General features: G+C 39.5%; 1 protein-coding gene across 1 annotated transcript in view; it reads left to right on the top strand.

The window, feature by feature from the left end:
* Positions 1–4: 4 nt before the first annotated feature.
* The window catches only part of oxct1a (3-oxoacid CoA transferase 1a), a 46201-nt gene continuing 23021 nt past the window's right edge, over positions 5–23184 (top strand). The window contains exons 1-10 of the mRNA XM_084360972.1: positions 5–507; positions 2089–2197; positions 2790–2880; positions 7527–7662; positions 7884–8033; positions 8764–8870; positions 9667–9727; positions 21464–21571; positions 21870–21984; positions 22794–22888. Coding sequence (XP_084217098.1) covers positions 430–507; positions 2089–2197; positions 2790–2880; positions 7527–7662; positions 7884–8033; positions 8764–8870; positions 9667–9727; positions 21464–21571; positions 21870–21984; positions 22794–22888 — 1050 coding nt within the window. The 5' untranslated portion in view covers positions 5–429. The remainder of the gene's footprint in view (positions 508–2088; positions 2198–2789; positions 2881–7526; positions 7663–7883; positions 8034–8763; positions 8871–9666; positions 9728–21463; positions 21572–21869; positions 21985–22793; positions 22889–23184) is intronic.

The raw sequence follows: 23184 nt of genomic DNA, 5'->3' as shown, positions 1-23184 counted from the left end.
CACGTGCTCATAGAATGTCATCCCCGTTACCAAGATATCACTGTGTGTTTGCGTGCGCGCGCTCTAAAACGTTGAATTTAGCTAATCGCCGCCATTAATTCACCGCATTCGCTATTTCACCCGTGAGTGTTTTGAAATAACGTCGAGATTTGCCAAATGGTGCGTAGGTGACGGAAGGGTTAAATTTAAATTAGCATGCCGAGCCTCTCTGTTTCCACCCGTGCTAGCCCGGCCCATTGAGAGAGCCGCCAGCCAATGTCATCGCAGCGTTGACTTTTCGGTGTGTGTGTGTGAGCTAGCAGCGCTAAGCTAGCAGCACCGCATCACCTTCCGTCCACCAGCTGGAGCTTTCACTCCAGTTTCCACTCTCTCTGCCCATCGTCTATCTCTCATACGTGTGCGTGTGTGTGTGTGTTTAAGCTCCAAAACATGGCGGCCCTCAAAGCGTTGTGCAGAGTGGAGAATTTACTCTTCAGAAACCTCTCAGGTCGTCAACAATTGAGCAAGGTCGGTATGCAAACGGTAGCGCTAATTAGATTAATGAAGGACTCGGTTGAGAGGAGATGGTTTGCAAATGACTGGGCAAGATTAAAAGGTCATAATACAATGATGGTGTTTGCCCTTTGTCGTCCAACATTTCGGAATAAAGTGAATTTAGGTACATTTATCTTCACAGTTTACTTGTCGAACATATCATGGAGTGACCTCAGGCTGCTGCCGAACATACCCGAACACCTGAACTGGCGGGAGTCTATTTTTTTAAGCAGCCATATTACACGCTGATGATAACTTTCAGTAATGCATAATATCGATTTGATTACTTAAGGCTCATATGTGATTGCATGGCTCTGTGACTTCACTTTGACATTCAGCATAGTTAATACGCTCAGTGTCAGTGTGTAAGGTTATGTGTGTGTTGCAGGCGATATGATCACAGCTTGGATAATCCACTCCTACCAGCATAGTTTCACATGCAAACACATTACAATATTTACATTATGTTTCTCTTTGTCGGTGCCCTTAGTCTGCACAAGGTAGGCATGTCTATGAATAGTATGATCTGAGAAATTGGTGTGATGTCTGAGATCAGAGCTCATGGGGAAAGCAAAATTAGCTGCTTATGGGAACATGCACACTTGATGGTTTCTTGTCCTATTATAGTAGGGAAGCATCAGAGGTCTCAGAACACGATGATATTTATCGGTTTTCTTAAAGTCTGATTAGGGAAGACAGAGATACTGTGTGTTTATGGATGGACATCATAAAACACTGGCTGTATTGTCAGATTTGGCGTCTGTGACCTCAAGATGTTATACTGCAGTTGATATAATAACTTGAACCTTTAGACCAGCTGTAAAGCATCTGGATGACAGTAAAAACTGGCTTTTACTAAAGTGGTCATGCTTTGATGCCTTTCTTCTTGTATTTTATACAGGACAGATAAGTTAATGTTCAAACAATATTGCACACAAAGGGGTTTATGTTAACTTTATTTGCAGTTAAAGGAACGTGTGGAGTTTCCTTCTTCAAGTCTGGCTAACAAAGGTCTAAATAATGCAGCATTTTAAAAGCAGAAATCACAAATGTGTAATATCAAATGTCAGGATTACAGATTTACAATACAATTGCAATACAGATAGAATCGGCACCATATTACTTAAGAGGCAATACAGTGGGTAAAGGGAAGTACCTTGTGGTTGTGTAAAACACAACAAAATGTCTTTCACAATATATAAAAAAAAAGAGGTATTGAAGTTACATTTGAATAGACCAGTGTTGACACAGAGGATTTTAAATTTGAGTCCCAAGCAAACTCTGTTGTGTTGGGAGTCTTGGCTATGTGCTGCCTGGAATCTCTGCTCCTTTGTTGTAGGATTTGTCGAGCAGTTTTGCTTTTCTTTCCCCTTCTCAACTGAGTAAACTGGACCAGCCATTGAAACTGTACCTACATATTAGCTGCCCTCAGGCTTGTGGTCATTTTCAAGCATTATACTGATACGCTTTAATCCAGAATTACTGTCACTGAGTTTCCGTTGTAGGTGGATGTTTTGTGTAAGTTTAATTGACCTCTTCTTCTGCTTTCTACAGACCTGTGGCTGTTACTTTTCTACCTCCATCCAGAGAAGCTCGCAGTTTTATTCAGATCCTACCGATGCAGTCAAAGATATCCCGAATGGAGCTACCATCCTGGTGGGAGGTAAGATATACAGTACCATGAAGACGGACTCCGATGTTTTTGGATGGTCATATGCACACCTTAAGGCAATTGCTGGCTAATTACCTCAGTTTTTAACTGCATGCAAGTTCTGTTGACTGACAACAAGTGTAAAAAGATGTTCAACAATGTGTACAATAACCCCTTTACAGCAAAGTGAGCTTGACCTCAGTCTAGCATGGTGGTTGATTAGCATACACTCAGAGAGCACACACAAATTCCACAGCTCTTATTTATAGTCAAGTTCAGAGTGACATTGTTAAACATTTTCCACTGTGTCACACTTCAATCTGAGGGGGAAAACACAGACGGAATGAAATCTGCCTCACTCAATGTAATATTAGAAATGTTGAATAACATGCTCAACACACACGACTACATTTATCTGGCCCTCGATCCATGCTTTACCATGCTATTGGACTTGAGGTTTTTCTGTTTGATTTGTAATAGTTGTAGGCATTATATTTTTTTCTGTACAAAATTACAATGTACCTTATCTACTAGGTTAAAGTTCCACCTTAACATTTTTATTTGTTTATGGTGCATAACTTTATTTTTTGGGGTTCTTGCACAGGCTTTGGATTATGTGGTATCCCAGAGAATCTTATCAACAGTTTACTGAAGACCGGCGTGAAGGGTCTCACTGCAGTCAGCAACAATGCAGGGTAAGTGTGCGTAGAAGGGACGAAGCATGTGTGTACTATACATGCATGCTTCGCACAGACGCAGGTGCCTGCATATACTCATGCAGTGAATTCCATGGTGGTGCTTGATATTATTACTAAGTTAACGCCAGCGCTCCGAAATCCCGGCTTGTTTTTCAGGAGTAGATATGTTGACAGAGATGAGTTTGTTTATCAACTCTATTTGAGTAAATGTTGTGTAAAGAAATGAAAACGAAGTTCAATCTGACTCCGGTTGCTATTCAATCTTAAAAATGTAAGGGGTTAACTCTTTCACCAGTTTTGGAGGCTGCGTATTGGTGCTACCTGAACTATTAAAGGCCCGGGTTAAGGTTATCATTTCTGCTTCACTGTACATAAAAGTTCACAAGGTCCCTCATTTTGCAGTCTGTTACTTTCTTAATCTTTCCCCACATGTAAACATTAAAGTCTTCCGTATTGCCTGTAAATAAGTGATAGCAAGGTTATTTAACACAAGAGTCAGTGAGTGAATGACTATCCCCTGGCCCCCTGTAGCTCTGCAGCGCGTGAAGGGGAGTTTTAATTGGACACACAAAGGAGTTGTCACTTTAAATTCATAAGGGAGATGTGTTGGTGACCTTGTTGCTGTACATTCAAACCGGCATTGTTGACCTAAAGAGTTGGCCAGATGTTAGCTTCTGATAAGTTATCAGAGTTGGTTGCACAAGGAAAAGTTGTGTCCCGGTTAGACTTTAAAAATGCTTTCTGAGTTTTCCCCTCTCACACATAGAAAAACAAGTGCTGACTTCAGTGCTCGTTATTATGTATTCCATACCTTATCTTAAACTAGAGATGAAATAATTTGTTGTGCTAAACTGCTTTCATGGCTTAGTATTTTGGGGAAAATCTGAATCACGATAATCTTTGAAAGAAAATAATTATGTTTTCAAGGTAACACAAATTGCATGTTCAGTTCAGTGTAAGATTATTTGCAGTTATATGATATAGAATTAAGACAAATTGTGTAACACTGAAGAAGAAATTTCTCTATATAAATTTGGTCAAAGGAAAAAAAAATCCATTCCAGGAAAGAGTCCTGGTCTAGTCAGTTTTCCGTAATTTAATCCCAAAGTACTGCCACACCGTCAACATATTTTTATTTGATTTGTTGACATAGCAACACTGAAATTTAAGAAGGTGACCAAAGCTTGATGTTATCTACTGAAACATTAAAAAGATTTTCAAACATACGGGATTCCTCTCGGACTTCTGTAGCACAAAATCTTACATATTTCAACTATTTTGTGTGGTCGTTACACTACTCATAACTAAAAAATTTTATTATTAGATTGAAAGCACTAGCTTATGAAAAGATAAACTTAAACCCTAATTTATGGTGCAGAGTAGGACGATCAAAATGGCATCAAAGTCTCTGCACAGACTGTTTGTCACACATTTCTCTGTGTCAGTAGGTGTTCTAGCCTAAAAACACCCCCCCGATGAGGTATGCTAGTGGGCCTGACAGAAGTGACGAGACTTTTTTCGTGGACTTTGATTCTTGGTGAACACTGATTTGCGGGACATGCATTCATTGTTTGCTTGAGTCAGGCCACCCATCTGAACAATCATTAGTCCTTCTAATAATTTCCCTCTGCAGATATCAGTTGTTGGGGAAGAGTGTAACCACTTGCTAATGGCCATAATTTCTCTTTTGAGTAGTTTCTGAGCATTTCTGAGGAAGTTCCAACAGTAGTATGCATATTACATTCTACATGGAGTGTACATGTTGATTCAGTGGGAACTTTAGTATGTAATGAGCCCTGGAGCACACACTTCTCTCCCATTTCTTTGTGAATACCGGTTTGACTGGGGCTTATTGACAGAGACGGGCATCTGGCTTATATTGCAACAGGGAGAGGGAAGCTGAACATTGAGCAACATTGACGTTAGCAGCAATTCGTTCCACATGACTGTCATTGTATATTCTTGTTTTATAAAAGCTATCAGGCCTTAATAAAGTATACCCACTGTTTTCTTGCTCACAGCTGAATTGTGTTTACGTCACAGCGAACTTTATGTCCTCGCTCTGTGGGGAAGAGGGAAGAGGGCTAGAAGGGGAAAGAAGTAGTTATGTAACATTTAATTTTAGAGAGATGAAAACTCCCCTTTGCCTGCTTGTCTCTTCTTATATGCCTGAGTGGATTGTTAGTTAAATCCTCTTCAATGAAACATGACCAGACAAGTAATGTAAAGTACTTATAGTACAGTATATCAGAAATAAGGAATACTACTGACATCTTAATAGAGAGGGGATTTTATTACTGCCATGAGAAATTTGATATAAAGACAATTCTGCTGATCTAAATCTAACTACAGGTATGTAATACTGCAAAGAAAAAATATTGATGTTAAAATAAGAGTCTTCTTCCTCAATAATCTTCCATGCATGTACATTCAGTAAAAGTGGAATATTTTTTGTGGTTTGGAGCACTCCAAAGATTGAATGTTTGTTTGAATAAAGGTAAAAGTGAACCCCACTCATCCATTGAGATTGCATACACTGTTTGTACTGTACAATAAACATTACCTATTTTTGGTAGCAGTGTGTGGCAAGTGTAATTTTGAAAAAAACAAAACAAAAAGTATGGTTTGTGGCACATTGTCCTCAGAAAGTTTTTTTCTGTAGCGTTTTAAGTATTGTCTAGGCTAGCTGTTGTGTCTCACCACTCACATTGAGTGAATCGAGGGAGACACAGCTGTTCGACTTTATGGAGCACTGATACAGTGGGCTCTTTGTGTTCTGTAATATGAGGTGGGAGATACAAATCTGTGCTCTGGCAAAACAGCATCCCCTGCAGCTTTATATCAATTCTTTAATCAGCTTCTTCAGGAATAGATTCAGTATGAAAGGCATTTGTGTTCAAGAAATTGTTGGAAACGCTTCTGATAAGTGAATATTTGCATTAAGTGCCACTGATAGTGTCCACCCACTTGATGTCATTGTTGAAGCTGACAAGGTTTTATTCCTCAAGCACGCTTCCTTTTGCATAGACTTCATATTATGTGATGTATCACATGTGGTGTACACAACATGGTGCTTGTCACAGTCATCTGTTTTTGGTATTCTGAGCGAGCATGGCCTAGATATCGTGTCAGCTGACCTGAGGTTAGGGTTAAGGACAAAGCACTGATAGCTTCTTGGAATACAGAATAGAAGGAGATCCCACCCTTTGCAAAAATCAGCGTTCTTCTTGGCTCTGATTCGACACACGCTCTGAAAAACATACACTGAACATCTTTTTATTTCTTAGGTTAATCTTTGAAATGGACCAAATTTGATCACACTGTGTTCTCTGAATATTGCTTGTAATCTGATAAGGTGTAAAATGTGAGACGATGAGAGGTTTGATTTTACTTTTATTTTGTATCACAAGACAATGCCCTGTTTAGAACAGTTTAATGTGTTTTATAAAGTACAATGACTTTATGTTACAACTGACTAGCCACACAAAGTCAGTCCACCAGTAGCTAATGGCCCATTTTATGACTATGTCAACAGCCCTGGTAAAACAATAACTTTCTTTGGTCAGAACTCTTGTGTGTTCACAACACTGTTTAGGAATGAGTTGTTCTCACTGTCAAATAATTATGGTTTGTTCAGGTTTTAAATGTGTGACATCCCATAGTACAATGTGGAGCAGCTGCAACCCAGACTTGAGACCAAGTTGATGAGCATCACAGCTTCATTAAAGTGTTTGCGGAAAACTGCACTCTACATTTGATTACACTGTGTTCTCAGAGGAGTATTGCTTGTAATCCAACAGGGTGGAGAGGATAAGATGATGACAGTAACACAAGACAGTACCCTGTTTATAAAACATATAAAACTGTTTCAAAGTTTTATGATTACTATGCCTTCATAGGTTAACAACTGACCAGCCACCCAAAGTCAGTCCCCTTGTTGTCAATTTATGACTATTTCAACAACCCTAGTAACACAATAACTTTCTTCGGTCACAGACAGTTGGAAAAAGGAACCAGACTTTGAGTGTAAAATAACTAGCGTCACAGCTTCATAAAATCTTAATCCCAGATGATAAACAAAGAGGCTGTCACAGTAGCTACGCCAGTACTGTGGATAGGCTGCAGGTGACCTGTGCTTTGCCTGTGTTTAAGATCACAAAAAGGAGCTGTATCATCCGGTGTGACCCAGTTACAACCTCAAATACAACTGCTGGGGATTTATGATGATGTGACCTGTGTTACAAATTGATAGGAAAAAAATTACGACAGTCAAAGTGGACAAATGAGAAGCAAAGAGTGAATCACAATGTACTGTACATAGTGTCTGTACAAATGACCTTAAATGATTACACATATGAAACACAAAGTTATTGATTACAACATTCAAGACAGTTTGTGGGAGAGGCACCTTTGGCAACTATATATCAGCTTTGCACATCCAAACATTAAAGTTTTCCCCCTTTGTCTTTGCAGTAATCTGCGTTAAAACAAGGCTGACTGGGAATATTTTCCTTATTGTCTTAAAAACACTTGCAAATCATGCATTAGTAAACTATTAAAATCTAAGTTAAAAAAACGCCACACTTCTCTGTACTGGTTTTTTTATAATACTGTGTGTGTGTGTGTATCTGTGTGTTTTTCAGAGTGGATAACTTTGGCCTGGGCCTGCTGCTCCAGACTAAGCAGATCAAGAGGATGATCTCTTCATATGTCGGGGAGAATGCTGAGTTTGAGCGTCAGTATCTGGCAGGGGAGTTGGAAGTGGAACTGACACCACAGGTTGGTCAGATAACACATGAAAAGGTTTACACGTGAATTTTCAGACAAATAAAAAAAATATGTACTTGCATATGAAAATAAACATTCATCATGCAACATCTATATGTTTAATTACAACATCCACTTGTTAAAAAAGGATATATTAAAAACGTTAACAAAGGTTTGCAGTGGACTTTCATCTGTTATACTCATCTTTTAATCTGTCCCTTTCTTCCCCACAGGGTACTCTTGCCGAGAGGATCAGGGCTGGGGGTGCTGGGGTTCCAGCCTTCTTCACAGCCACCGGCTACGGCACACTGATCCAAGAGGGAGGCTCTCCTATTAAGTACAACAAAGATGGCAGCATTTCTATCGCAAGTGAGAAGAGAGAGGTGAGGGTGCTGTCATCCCTGTTGTGGTTGTGCCATCAAGCCCATAATGAAGTCAGTGTTTTTCTTGGGAGGACTGCAGAACATGGCCACTATCCCTGAGTGTTTGTTTACTGGGTTTAGAGCTGCATTCGAACTTGGGTGCGGTTAATGAAAGTGGTGTTGAACCCACCGTTATTGGCTTTCCAAGAGCTCGACTGTGGGCTGTTTGAGTTCTTGCTAGAAGTGAAAGCCAGCTTCTCTATACAGTGGAAGATAAATAAAGTGCTGGGTTGAACACATTACCTTGCATTATGAAAAGACACTTAAAGAGGACAGGCCTCTGCAATGGGTTTACATTTGTAATGTGAATGTGAGCATTGAGAGCACTGCACAAACTCATGTCAGGCAGCTTGCATTGTTTTCAAAAGGAAATTGCAACGTGTTTGACAGGTTTCTTAAGTTCTTCATAATTATACGTATAATGCTTTTCACAGGTGGAACGTAGATGACAATGTGTTGCCATGAATGTTTGTCTTGCTCTGATTTTCTGTTGTGGATAAAATGGCTTATGTTTGGATTCATGTTTTTTTTTTCTCAATATGGCAGGTTTTTTGTTCACTGTACAGATTGTAAAGCCCACTGAGGCAATGTGATTGTGATTTTGTATAAATAAAATTGATTTGAATTGATTTGATTTGGGTCAAGTCTGACAATGCCGTATATCCTTGAAATGTGTTGTCATTGTGCACAGGTAAAGGAGTTCAATGGCAGGCACTACATCATGGAAGAGGCCATCACGGGAGACTACGCACTGATCAAGGCATGGAAAGCTGACAGAGCTGGAAACATTGTTTTCAGGTAAATGAAATGAAAGCACAGACTTTTGACCATGTTGACCTACGTCATTAGTACAGACCTGTTGTATTATGTCACTGCCAATATTTATCTTTTAAAGGATCGAGCCTCTCTGTGCCTCAAAGCATATTAGACTAGTCTTAATCACCTTGGATGTGTTTGCACAACAATCAGCACATGCTGCTGGTGTCATGTGGTGATAAGTGAAGCAGTAGCCGTTTCAGATGATCTTATAATGGGCATTCACTTAGTTTGACCTTGACCTTGATAAGATCTTTGAAGGCTGTACTGTATGAACTGATTATAATCAGTATATCTGGATTAGCAACAGGGTTTTATTTTGTTTGTTCTGCGATATCATTCACATCCGCTTCTTTATCTCCAATTACAGCACACTTATTTTAGGACATGGTTGAGATAATCAGTCATTAGTGCTAATTTAGTTTCAGGCCAAAATATACATTGATGCTGCACAAAGTTAGAAAACTCTCCATTATAGATCACTTATTACACCTGTTTGTTGCTATCCTCATTATTTATAGAACAGTCTAAATTAAGTATAGGCGCCGCTCTCTAGCACTAGCAAGTAATTTGCACCAACCTGTTGTGTGTGTGAAGTATGAAAGTTAGGCAATGCAGTAAAATCTTTCTCCACAAGGGAGCAGTGTCTTGCAGTAATCTAGCACCTAATGGTGGATATTACAGTAGGAGTGTCTGAGTTTACTTGCTTTTCTCTTTACAGTAATTGTCCTTACCTCCTGGTTTTTAATATCAGCTCTGTTTTGCTCTCTTCTGTCAGAAAAACAGCCAGAAACTTCAACCAACCAATGTGCAAAGCAGCCAAAACCACCATTGTTGAGGTATGCACTTCCAGCAACACAAGGATTTGCTTGTAAACCTGATATCTGTCTGGAACATGTCTACTGACACATATCAGTCAGACTCAGGAGGCACCATCTCAGAGTCTACACTACAGCTTTCTTTTAATGGATTTCATGCATTATGTTATGTGAATTTATTTATACTGGCCTCCACAGCTAAAGTGGACCCTCGAGGCAAAATGTAAATGATGTAAAAATCTACACTCAACACAGTATCAACTGACCTTTGAAACAAATACTCTATATATTCGATATAAACAACTAAAAATAAAGCCATTCTTAAAATCTAGCACCTCCTAGAACTGATATGGAATGAGCCCAAGTGTGAATTTGTGTTTCACCCGACTAAAATCAACACCACCTACATCTTCAAATAACGTGTGGAAAAAAAAGTTTATAACGGTAGATTATTAAGAAAGTAGGGGAAAGAAACCAACCAGCAGTCCCCTAAACATCCTATTTCCAGTCAAGCAACCAAACACATCATCATTTCAAATAGATGCTACAATATCAAACCACAGTCAAAGGAGTCATGGGAGGAAGCAGAAAAATAGTAAAGGTCAGAAGCAGAAATGTGAGTTGAGAGAGGTGTTTTGTAGCCATGGGCTGAAAAGATCACATTGAATTGCGAATAGTTTATTTTTTATTTTTTATATGAATATGACTCTAGGACCTCAGATATTATTAAAAGATAAGAAGTTGTAACCTCCGTCTGTGTGGTCAGAAAAGAGGTGAGACTGTCCTGTTATCACTGTGCTGTTTGTGTCATACCGAGTTTTATCTTATCTCTCTGCTTACCCAACTGTCTATAGCATTTGACGGTCTAGATGTGTGATCTCCTCCCTCTGTGCGCGTGTGTGTGTTTGTGTGTGTGTCTCCGTCTCCCTCTCCACCCCTCCAACACACAAACAGCTTCACACCTCCCATATAGGCACCGTTTGATTCAGAGAGCAGCAGGGAGAAAAACTGCGTGTGAGTGAAAACCATAAAACACAGGCGCATTCTGAAAATAAATCGGTAGCGAAGGGTCTCTCATAAATCTAACGGGGTTCCACAAAGCACATTTTCAATTATTCCACGGTTGCTGGACCTGAGATTTAGCCTGCTGTTGATTAGAAATGTCTGGGACCAAATGGGGAGAATAAATTCTCTCACTATACAGCTATTTTGGACCGTTACGGTCGATTAATTACTAAAATTTGGTTTATAGCAGTAAATAGCACAGGCATTAGTGGCTTTTAAGACAACAGTACTCTGCAGACTTCCACACCAAAGTAACCACTAAATTCAGCTATTTTGCATCATGCCCAATCGAGTGCATGTGTTGTGACAATGACCATGATGAATATCAATTACATTTTAAATCAATTGTAGAGAATCTATGCTCAGGTATAATTGAAATTGCCCAATTTTCTTTCTGCAAGGATAATTAGGCTAGTCGCTCTAACAGCAGTGACGCCGCCAAGAAGTGTGTCTGTGTGACGTCTGCTGGAGTTGTGATGTAGACAGTAGTGACATGAATGACAATGCAGCTCTGCTTAGAGAGTCCTATCATGAGATGGAAACATAATTGGTTGGATTTAATATTGAACTGTCTGCTTCAACCTTTGTGCAGCCAGAATTGGATGCTCAGGTTGTTTTTTTTGGGAGGCGGAGAGGATGAAACTGTTGTTTAACAGGTTTTAGAGAACAAGGCTGCATTTGGACTGAGGAACAGAAGTGTTTTTTCAATTCCCAGGTGAATTTCTAAGATTGCTTTTTGTGGCATTTCTTCTTGAGTACAGTGAGGAGTTGCAGGAATGATAGGAAAGAGAGAGAGGAGGAATGACATGAGAAGTTGAAAGGGAGATTTAGATCCTGCAGTATCACAAGCCTCCAGGATGCACCTGACACACTTCAGTTAACAAGGCCTGAGGAAAGTTATGAACATAAACAGCCCCTGAAGACTCTCACAGACACAGAAATAATTGCTTTACTTATTAACAAGGACACAGTTTAAGCAGCCTTTTTAATTGAGTATTACACATGTGTGTGTAGCCTAAAGACATGTTATTATAAACTGCCTATTTATGAAACTGAATTGTCACATCTCAATCAATTAACCTCACCCAAAACACACCCTGACACAAATCATCTTATTTTTGGAAATGGAGCTCTGCATTTGCATTTCAACTTAAATTAATCCATTTTATATGTAATTTTCTGTTCCCTGCTTGACATGCTGTGACTGTGTCAAACAACTGTGTCAGTGTCATCTTAGTCTTTGAAGATTTTGGATTTCACTTCTTTTTTCTGTCATGTTCTCATAACAAATAGTCCTATCAGACACTTGTCATCCACATATCAACTAAATGCTTCTATCCGACAGGGCATTCATTGTAAATTGTGCTCCAGTCTGACATGTCAAACAGGATTTCAGAACATTTTAAAACTGTCTTCCTTACATTCGGTAGATATTCACTTGTTCGTGATTGCTTCTTTGAAATGTGACTGCAAAAACTTCTGAAAAAGTTTTTTTTCACAGTTCTGTTCCTTGTTTACCCATCCACCTCAATTCCTAGTTTAAAATGATAAACATGTCTCATAATTTAAGATAAATAAAAGAAATATCTATTTAGAATATGCTTTTGGAATAATATTCATAGACTGTGTCTGCTCAGTTGCCATTTTCTTCCTACCTCACTCTCACGATGGGAAACTTGAATGTTGGGATAATGTAATGCTGCTGTGTTCTAGGTTGCAAGTCATATAAACAAAGGTAATCTGAAAATTTGTTGTCATGCAACTGAAAAGATGATTGATAGTGAAAATCTGGAGGCACATTCGGCCATATTTCAAGGTAAAACAACATACTTGATAACTCCTTAGCTAATGTTAGCATGCAACAACTTCCTACCTGACATTACCGTTTGATTAGATCCAGTATATTCACTTCCAGGTTTTGTCAATTGTCTTCAAGATGTGTGTTGATAATTCTAAATTGATTAATGCCTTTCCTAACAGGATCATAATGTGGTTGAATGCTAACATTAGCTGTTGTTTAAAAGAAGTGAAGCGCTTATCAAAACCTGTTGTTTTACCTTAAAATATGGTGTGTGTGCGCCTCCGGATTAAACTATCTATTGTCTTTACAAATGTTAATCAATCAAGAAGCAGTGAGATGATGACAATTTGTCAGATTACCTATACTTTTATGATTTATACCCAGGAACACAACAGCACTGTACAACATCTGAGCTTTCCACCCTGAGTGTGATGTAAGAGGAAAATGGCCACCGTGTGAATATGGTCTATTAGCTGTGTGCTTAAGTACTTGGGATCCACATCATAGCTGTCTGAACAGTTTGTCTTATCATCCTATCAGGTGATTTGTCAGATTGTCCACCATTTTTTATGGTGCCTCCTTTTATGGCAGTGCAGGTAACGTGAACATTATCTATGACAAGCCTACTTATTGGTGACCATAAAGTGATAGACCTATATTGCAATACTCATTAAGAACCTTTTTATATCTGATATTGAAGCAATTACCATCTCTGTGGCAACAAACTTATCTTTAGTATTCAGTGCATGCTCAGTCATAAATCTAGTGATCCGCTGTCAATATTGAACCTGCTGTTTGGTGCACTGGTGAAAGCAGAGAACTAACAGACAGGGTCAGGGATGTTTGAAGGTATTCATTTAACTTGCAGCAGCTCAGCTTGGCATCACAGGCCAGCTTGCGGCAAGCTCTTTGACGATCATGTTGCACAGTAAGCTGCTTGTCTGCTGGACCAGATTTTTCTCTGTAACCTATATGCAGCCAGGTAGGCTCAAGCTGTTCATGGGTAAAGCAATTAATTGTTATCAAAGCGCGAAAAATGTCAAGACATTATGGAGGGAGACTGACAGGGGTAGAATAAAGATGATTTGTGCCTTGGCTTGCGTCAAAGGGCAGGAAGTTAGACAGCACTTATAACTTGGACTAGATTCTATCCAGATTAATTTAAATTCTGGCTTCAAAATACTTAATCAGTTGTGAAATTAAGTATTCGGAGTCAGGAAAACCCCAGAATTTCTTTATTAGTGTAATTCTGGTCATTGTTTTTAGTAACTCCTAGAATATCACCACATTGAAGTGTGTCAAACTGAGTTCCAAAAATACCAGTGCGCTCCTCCTCGACACTGCAAAAACTGGTGCCCATTAGCCTCTTGAATAAAATTTTGTTTAGCCAACCCACTCCTGTCTAATGGCTGTTTGAATTACCTGTGCTTGAACTCTTCACTCGCAGAATCGGATGACAATCTCCTGTCTGTAGCTTTTTTTTTTTTTTTGGGGAAGGCATAAATTTAAATATTTACATATTATATATCCTTATCTGTCAGTCATAGAGTATTCATTTTATTTAAAATTCGGAGCCAACTCCCTCACCTAAGGCTCAGTGAATGTGTGTGTAATGCACTAAATCCCAAAGGGGCTAAGAGACGCATAGATAACCTGGTGACTCCAACTCTGTCTGACATTAATGGCTATTCAGGGTAAAAAATTCAAATGATCTCCCAGTAGTCTCTTATCAAATCTGCAAGTGTCACCAGCCGGCTCTGTTTCTCTTAAGAGACCCCACATTTGCCATGTTCAAGATAAGTGGATTAACATTAAAGTCCTTTTTAAAGTTGTGTCGTTATTAACAGATAGCCATCAGTAGGCTACTGATTCAGCCCCTCGGGTCAGTGATCACTGGCGTATCATCGTAGTCCCTGTGCGAATTCTGAGACGTGCATCTTCCATTTTTTGTGCTGAATTTTTACTACAAAAGACAAGAAAAGGGTGAGAAAACGAGATAACACAAAAGCACTTTGAAAATTACCAGATCATCACCAGCGCCTGCCACGGTTGCTAGGCAACCAAACCCTGCTATTCAATTGTTGAATGTTCCAGGGTATCCAGCTGGTCCGGTTATTCCCTTATCGCAGGTACAGTGAAAGGCCCCAGTGCATTGTGGGATATAATACACCAGAGACTCGATCAAAGCGGTGGTTTCTGCTGTTGTTCGTCCATCAGTCACAGCAAATGACTCAACTGTATTCTGTTACTGTGGCAATGCAATGTAGCCGTGTGGGTGTTTGTGTGCACGCACAACCAACCAGTCATGCATGCCTGAATCGAATGGATGTGTTTATGAGTGTGTTTTTGTTCTTTTAACCAGCCTAGAGGCCTAATTGGATGTAAACGACCTCAGTCCTCAGGGGATCAGCTCCAGCCTTCCACTGTACATTAGTGTTGAAACATAAATAGCAACAAAAAGACATACAGCTTCAGCTAGGGTGAAGTTTATTCACTGCATGGCCACTTGCTGGAATGATTATTTGGTATTATCATGACCCTTTAAGTCTTTTCTGTGGCACCCACTTCTTTGTTTGCTTGCTGCTGGAATTTAGATTATTTGTCACTGCCCACATTTTCATGCTGTTTTACAGCACTTGCTATGCCTTTTTTTTGTTTTTCGTGCCTTGATCTTGACTTGTGCCCTTGACTAACTGCATCACTCATCACTCAATTTCCCCCTTCATTTCCTGCCTTAAAAGGTTTATGAATTTGCCTTTGTGTGCACAATATGTCCAATGAAGGTCATAATTCCGGTTTGTATTTTGCACAAATTGTGGTTACGAATGATGTTTCTAGCCTTCTTTGCATCCTCACCATAGTGTTGCCAAAGAGAAAAAAAATCCTTATTGTGGAACATAGTAGTGGCATTTTCTTGAATTAGTATAGCTACAAAGGCATTGCACACTACTGAGTCTTCATTTATGACATACTTGAGAATGTGTCAGCAACAAAGTTAAAATCGTACTTAGTATTGTGTCACTTTTTTGACTTTGAGCTGAAACCTCTCTAGAGCAAATGGTGGTAATTGCAGGGCAGGCTGGGCTACAACCACAGCAATTTGGTGTAATATCAGTGGACAGATGGGTATAAAAGCCTTTGACATCTATTTCCCCCCAAAACTGTGTGTATGCTGGTTTGTATGTGTCAAAAGCATATCTTGAGACTACACATCAATGATATTAGCAGTCTTGATAGTGATGAAGGACAGCAACATTATTTTATTTCAGCCTTGAAAGAAGCACACGTGAATTAACCATTCAATAAGATTCGACAATGAAGTATTCTGCTAAGATTTTCCTTTGCTACTTAGTGTCTTATTTTGAAAATAAATGTTTGCCACCTAACATAAATGACAAGTATCAAGACCTACATTCATGTGTTGATTCTCTGAAACTAAATGTAGGCTTCTGTTTGTCCGCCAATTTCTGTTTAGGCACTCCTGTATACATTTGTGCACATAATAAACATAAAATGTATATTGGCAGCAGACTTAAGTAGTTGTCTAAATGTAGTCTGTGGGCTTGCAGCTGCGCAGCTCAGGCATTTTCTTCTTTCATTAGAACGTTTGAAGATGCAGTCTCATATTGAGCTGAACGGAAAACCTGATTAATGTTTTGTAACTAGTATATTTTATTTATTTTTTATTTTTATATTTTTCAGCTTACCTTTTTAGAGATATTGCTGGCATGGTTCGTCTTTCTGCATTGCCAAAATATTTTGCTAAAGCATGGCTCCAATTTAAAAAAATAAATAAATAAAAAAAGTACTTCTTCCTGGACATGAGAGGACTCATTGGGCGTTTTGGTCATGTCGAATCTGAAAAGGAACATTTACAACTCCGGCTGGCATTGACTTATCTAGGAGTAAGTCAGGTTTGGCATTGACCGAAATTCACATGCAGTGCTGACATTTACTGATTGCGGTTACAGACTGTAGGTTGTGATAATCAACTTTGGGTCACTCTAGGAGCAGTTGAACAGAGAGACAGAAAATTGGACAGAGAATATCATTTTAAAAACTGATGGGAGCCAGTCGAAGGGGATGACAGATTTGCTGAGCATATGCACAAACTGAATGTTTGTTTGAAATGGCAAATTTGCATGTTATACGCACTAACTATAAGTTCAAAGTTCCGTAACGACTGCCCATCATCTGAATGTGAAGCACATTTCACAGGCTTATGTGTTCTTTGAAATGTAAACATTTGAGCTGGGAGATGAGCTGTCCATGTGCAGTTTGTGTGATTTCAAAGAACGTATTTTTAGTTCCCTGTGATGTTGTCAGGGTTTGCATTGGCTGGGTTGTCTCACGTTTTTTGGATACCATAAAGACTGTCATAGGCGAGGCAAGCTTCCACTGTGAGGAAACAGATTGCTCGTGTTGACAGTATTCTGGGTTAGAGGATGGAGCCGGAGCTGAGCCCCGAAAGTGGCGGCAGAGCATGGCCAAGTGCCGGCATACACAAACACACATGCACACACACTGGGAGGAAAATGGTGAGGCTAAAAATACACAGGGTAATGAGAGTGCGGTGTCGCTGCCATCGTCATGCTCTCTCGCCTGTAGCCACACCATCTCTTTCCCCCGACAGTACGCGCACAAACACGCAAACACAAACAAAACATAGGCTCGGTGGATTATATGCTCAGGTAGTGTCACAATTAAAGTATTCGCTACTGAGCTTTGCCAGTCTGTTATATCTCAGTTTGTCAAGGTGATTTAATAATCTGTTGAAAAAATCGAAACATGAAATTGAATATGCATTTGTGGGGTCATATTCGTCAGGTAAATGTACTACAAGGAACTTTAACTGGTTATGAAACAGTCTTGATATACCATTGATGCTTCTGTATGACCTAAACAAGACCATCATTGGCAGACTGGCTATTTCTATATAGTTATTCTTAATGGCTGCCACTGAGGCGGATTTTGAAAATGACATTTTTATGGTTGAGTGCTGAGGATGAATTGAGGCATCTCACAGCCTGAGAAAAGAAGGTGCTCTGTAGTCTGGTGGTGTGGCAGCGGATACGTCTGTATTGCCAGACAGACGGCAACAGAACAGCTGGCTTATAACATAACATTTTATTTACATACATTACTCGTGAATATTGATAACTTAAACTTTAGCTCAACAAAGTTACTATTACAGAGCAACCAAATCTCTTAGCTGAGGGATTACATGTCACCTAGGCGTATGAATGGTCAAATTGAATAAAACAAAGTTTACTTTGTTTCACCATTGTTACATTACTGTTATAAAATAAATAGGCGAATAGCTCCTTGCCAGATAAATTTTGAGTTTGAGATTCATAGTCCCTAGCAGATGATTCCCAGACGCCCAGACCTCTACCGCCACCATCAGGTCAAATTTACCCTTGCATACAAAATAGACAAGCTTTTTTAGTGTCCAAAAGTGAAAGGGTCCTTTCTCCAGGGGTGGAATGACTTGATTTTCATTAATGGGTATCAATGATTATCAGAGGAAACATTTGAATGTTTTTGGTGCATCCAAAAACCACATAGCACCACCCTAAGGACAAATTCACAGTTGTACACCAGTCATTTGTATCAATGGGATGTTCTTCATCCACCCAGTCCATTACCTCTGTAATGAAGAGCATAATGACCATAGTAGCCTCTAGGAGCTGCTTCCTAACATTTTGTTTGAACTGACTTATAATGAAGACACAAACGTACGATCCTGTGTAAATATGGTGACTGGAATGTAGGCCAGATTGTCAGTATGAGTGCAATCACCTTAATACCTTTCAATACCTTTTCAAGTACATGGAACTAAAACCAATTATGATCCGTAAACGAGTAACACCAGCATACCTTCAAACGTAAATGTAGCACCAACAGACATGAGTGATATATCCAGCATTGGTCATTAACCGATCCCTCTTTCGTTAATGAACAATGCTGGGTATATCACTCATGTCTGTCAGAGAGTGGTTTATTCTAGGAATCCGGTAGCATTGTAATTCAATCAGTTTGATATTAACAAGATTTGACAAAGCTCACATCCTAAAAAAGCACAACTCTCGGAAAAAAAACGCACATTGCGTCCCCGGAGGGCACTTTGATTCTCTCTATCCTTCTGCCAGCTCACTTCATGCCTTGCTCAGCTCTCATTGATGTGAAAATCGTTCGACAGATACTGGAATATCAATGTGTGTGTCTGCGCGTGTGCCTGTTTGCCTGCTCCACACACCTGCTCATTTGCTTCTGTGTGTGTGTGTGTCTGTGTTATTCCTGTGTGTGTGTGTATGTATGTGTGTGTGTGTGTGTATTTATAAATTATTTTATTTTAATGCTTTATCTGGCCTCGTCCACTGAACCTCCTGTCTGCGCTGCATCTGAGCGCGGGTGCAGCCGGGACACATCACCTAGATGAAAGGAACGGAGGCTTTTTTATGTACGCACAACATTTAAATTGCATGAGCTTGTTATTGTGCTGTGACTTATCTTTGGAAAGCTAATTGAAAATTGAACTGAATACAGGATTTGTTCACATGTGTGTGAGAGACCAACAAATGATCTGGAGAAAAAGGTGTGATCTCCCTCTTTCGTTGTCATCGGTTTTCGAGGACATTTGAAACCTTTTTGATTGAAGAGACAAAATTAGGGATTGATGCTGTAAATTAAATTCATTTATCTGAAGTCTTGAAACTCATGACACCAAATATCTGAAGTGATTCCTTTGCCCCCCAGTCTTTCCTATTTTATTACACTTGCTGTTTCGTAATATGATGAGCTCAGTCTTGCTTGATGAGGACGCCTATGGAAAAATCACAAAAGACAGATCGAGCCCCCCAGAGAAAGACGTGGGTGGATGTGTGGGACTGCTGTATCAATTCTCTCGCGCTACCAATCTCATCTCGCATGGCCTCGTTTTCACTGCGGTGCATCAGAGACTTACCATAACCCGACCAAGAGAACCAGAAAAAGAGTCTGAAATCACTTTACGGTCCTGAGTGGCCCTCGCTCACCGCAGACCAAAGCCTGCGTATCCATGACAACGCTAAGATGGGATCCACTCTTAGCCATTGACTCCTCTCAGTCAGCACTGAGTGCTGAGGGAGGAAGTGGAGATAAGGAGAGATTCAATTCAATTTGCTCCGAATAGCTGCTTGCCCCTCATGTAAATGGAAAAAATAGGTTACTCTCTGAGCTACACAGGAGCGAAGCGCAGAAACGTAGAAAAAGGAAGGGTGAAAATTACCTTATCATGGTTAAGTCCTCTTTTTGGTCCCCCGAGATGTGTTAACTCTGCTTGGCGCGCTCTTATTTTCTCCTTTTTATTATTGTGTCATTTCAAGTGCTTTTCCCCTCTTCAGGAAGAAAGAAATTGCACCTCCTCCCTCTTGGAGTCTCTTCTGTTTGCTAAAAGAAAGTCAGTTGTCTTTAGAAAGTCGGCTGTAGAGTCATCCCCAGTTAAGTTTGATTCTTATGTTGACTTAAAATCTCAGGGGGCCACTGCGTTAAATAACACAGCCTATTGTAAATATGAACAAGACTTGTGAATTTGAGGTGCTGGAGCAGGCTTAAATGGGCAGCAAGATTTAGTTTAGCCCACACATATGCTGTACAGCTGCCCCTGAACACCTGTATAAGTGGAGACTGTAGGCACGGTTTATAGCAGTTACCTAAGGAGGAGGGAGCAGGTGCGTTCATTCTGGGATTTCTATCCCAGTAATGTTGACCCAACTCTGCTTAAATCAATAGCCATTTCCATCCGTGTTGTGTTAGTCAGACAGAAATAACCCCTTTGTGTACACTCTTCTTCTTCTGCTGGACACTTCCTACACAAAGGTGCTGCACTTCTGTCTCAGAGTCAGGAATAAATTGTGTGTTAGGTGTCCGAAGACATTCCTTTGTTATTACGGTGCCATATTTATATAAATGTTAGATTAATTAAAGTGCTATGAAGGTAAATTTAGACAATATCATTGACCAATGTTAACACAGCTCCTGCTGAACTGAAATGTAAACCTTGTAGGAGAGTCCTGAGGCAGAGCTTTGTGGAATAGACCTAAAAATAAAAATGGTTGCTAAACAGTGTTTCCCACATGAGGGAGTTAAAAGTTTTGACCTCCGTGTTTGGTTTGACCAAAGTCCTCCCAGCGCCATAACAATCTCTGCAACGCATCCCTACTCTCCATCGCCTTTGATCCTGGGATCAAGCTTCGCTCCCTGGGCTTGGTGTTTCAGATAATCCTCTGCATTTTTTTTTTTCAGCCAAGCTGGCTTTGGGTACACAGACAGAGTTGCTAAAAAAAATTAAATGTAACGCCTTCTTCCAAAAATATTTACCCTCTTTTTCCTGTGAAAGATGTGACAGTAGGAGGATTTGAGGTCATATTTGGAGAAGTGTCTGCCTGTGCGTCACCATCAAGATTTTATTTAGAATTGTCAATATACAGTATACACTTGGGCATCAACAAATAAAGACCCACAATCTTAACGACAAAGTGAAGACGAACCAAACAAAAATAACATGCGACAACACACATTTATATTGCCCTCACAGCACCATCTGTCTTTTGCAGCTCAGTCTGGGATTTAATATCAAACAAATTAAAAAGACTGCTGAATTCCTTTTTAAAAAATACCCCACAGCCTATAAATCGATGTAATATTTGGAAATTAACCTGCAGAATGGCATGAAAATCTGCTGGTCTCTATCACTTAATCTGTTAAATGTCATAGCTGTGTAGGCAGAGGTTATTTCCTGATGTCATGGTTCCATCAGCTCGTGATTTCCTTATCTGAGCTTTAATCTCAAGGTTTTCGAGACATTTTCCAGGTGAAGGCGTAGCTGATCATTCTGTGTCTGTGTGTAGGTGGAGGAGGTGGTGGATGTTGGGACCTTCGCTGAAGAGGACATTCACATACCCAGCGTCTACGTCCACAGGGTTGTCCAGGGAGCCAGCTACGAGAAAAGGATTGAGGTACAACACAATACCTTTCAGAGCTTGCAGAAATAAAGAGATTATACATTTTGTATCTGTGTTTTCTGGATTATCACAAATCATGTTCCATTCACTTATTGGTTCAATTAATAAAAACGATAAGTGATTAATCCTATAACAATAAAGTGTAGAGTTAAACCCTTTCTGACTTAGCCATTGTAAGAGGATTTAACATTTCCATCACCATCTCTTATCCATATGTGTCCTTGTACTTGGCCAGAAATAGCCTCTCAACATGCTGTTTCCCTGTTCTTCATGTATCTCTGTATGGTTCCAGAAACGAACAGTAAAGAAAAGCCAAGACGCGAAGCCCAAACCAAAGAAGGACTCGGATATTGTTCGTGAAAGAATCATTCGCCGGGCTGCTCTGGAGTTTGAGAATGGGATGTATGGTATCCTTTTATAAGAAAACGTCATATAAATGTGTGCTATAATTATCACAACTAAAACCAAACAAGGTGTCAGTCCATAGCCACAGAAAAGAAAGAAAGCTGTGCCTTTGTTTCCTTTCCTTTCCAACACGTAATGAATAATTGTAGCCTTTGAACCAGTTGATTGCACTGGCTAATTTCACACATACTTTTATTATACTTAACATTTCATGTTTACAAGCTATTGTGATAGCATTCATCCTTCCTGATGAAAGCAGCCAGTTTTTTAGTGGGTGATCTGTGATTAACCACTGATTTTTTTTTTTTTACTTATTTGCATTACCCTATAATTCAGTCTGACACATTTGGTATCTTTGAAAGGTTAAGAATTTAAAGTTCTGCAGATTTAAGCATAGCCAAAAATGGATGTTCCTTACCACTAATTTTCCTGACATTTTAGCAGAAAAAATATTGTTGTCCAAAAAAGTATTGCATATATTGTAATAGCCATTTAAAACAACTACATTCTTGAATAATTACATTGCATATTTAAATGTCACGAAAATGCGTTGCACCTTGAGCTGTACATTAGGAACATCGCTCATTATTCTAGAAAACAAAAACAACTCGCCTATAAAAGTTAACAAAACATTTTTATTGAAAACAACATTCAATGTAACAAAAAAACAAAAAGGCTATGTAGTGTATGGTAGTCTCTGTTAGCCACATTTCAACATTATGCTGTATATGTTTCTCCTCACCTTAATGCCTGATTTCCACTGCATGATTACAAATGTAGCTGTAACTATCTTTAACCAAGTGCCAATCAGCCAACCTTGGTATTGGTATCCCCATGCTGGCCAGCAACTTTATAAAACCAGACATTACTGTCCACCTCCAAAGTGAAAATGGAATTTTGGGACTGGTAAGACGCCTGAAGAGAGCTTTCTTCCCCCTCAGATTTCAGTGCTTTGAATCTCAACTATAGAAGCTAACGAGCAGCATATTCTCTGACGGTCGTTTCAAGCAGCAGTCAACGTTTTTGAACTGAATTGTGCCTCTGAGTTTGTAGCAAGATGAATAGCCATTCATTTTAGCGGTATCATTCCTAGTTAGGGTCTTCATTTGGAAGTGTGCTGGGTTTGTTATGTAACAAATTGTGTCAGTTTGACAATTTCTCTTCCATTTTCCTTTCTTACAATTATTATTTGCTGGCTGAGC

This window comes from Pagrus pagrus (genome assembly GCF_965226575.1).
Source record: "Pagrus pagrus genome assembly, chromosome: 8".
Lineage (NCBI taxonomy): Eukaryota > Metazoa > Chordata > Actinopteri > Spariformes > Sparidae > Pagrus > Pagrus pagrus.
This window is presented reverse-complemented; position numbering and strand designations above follow the sequence as displayed.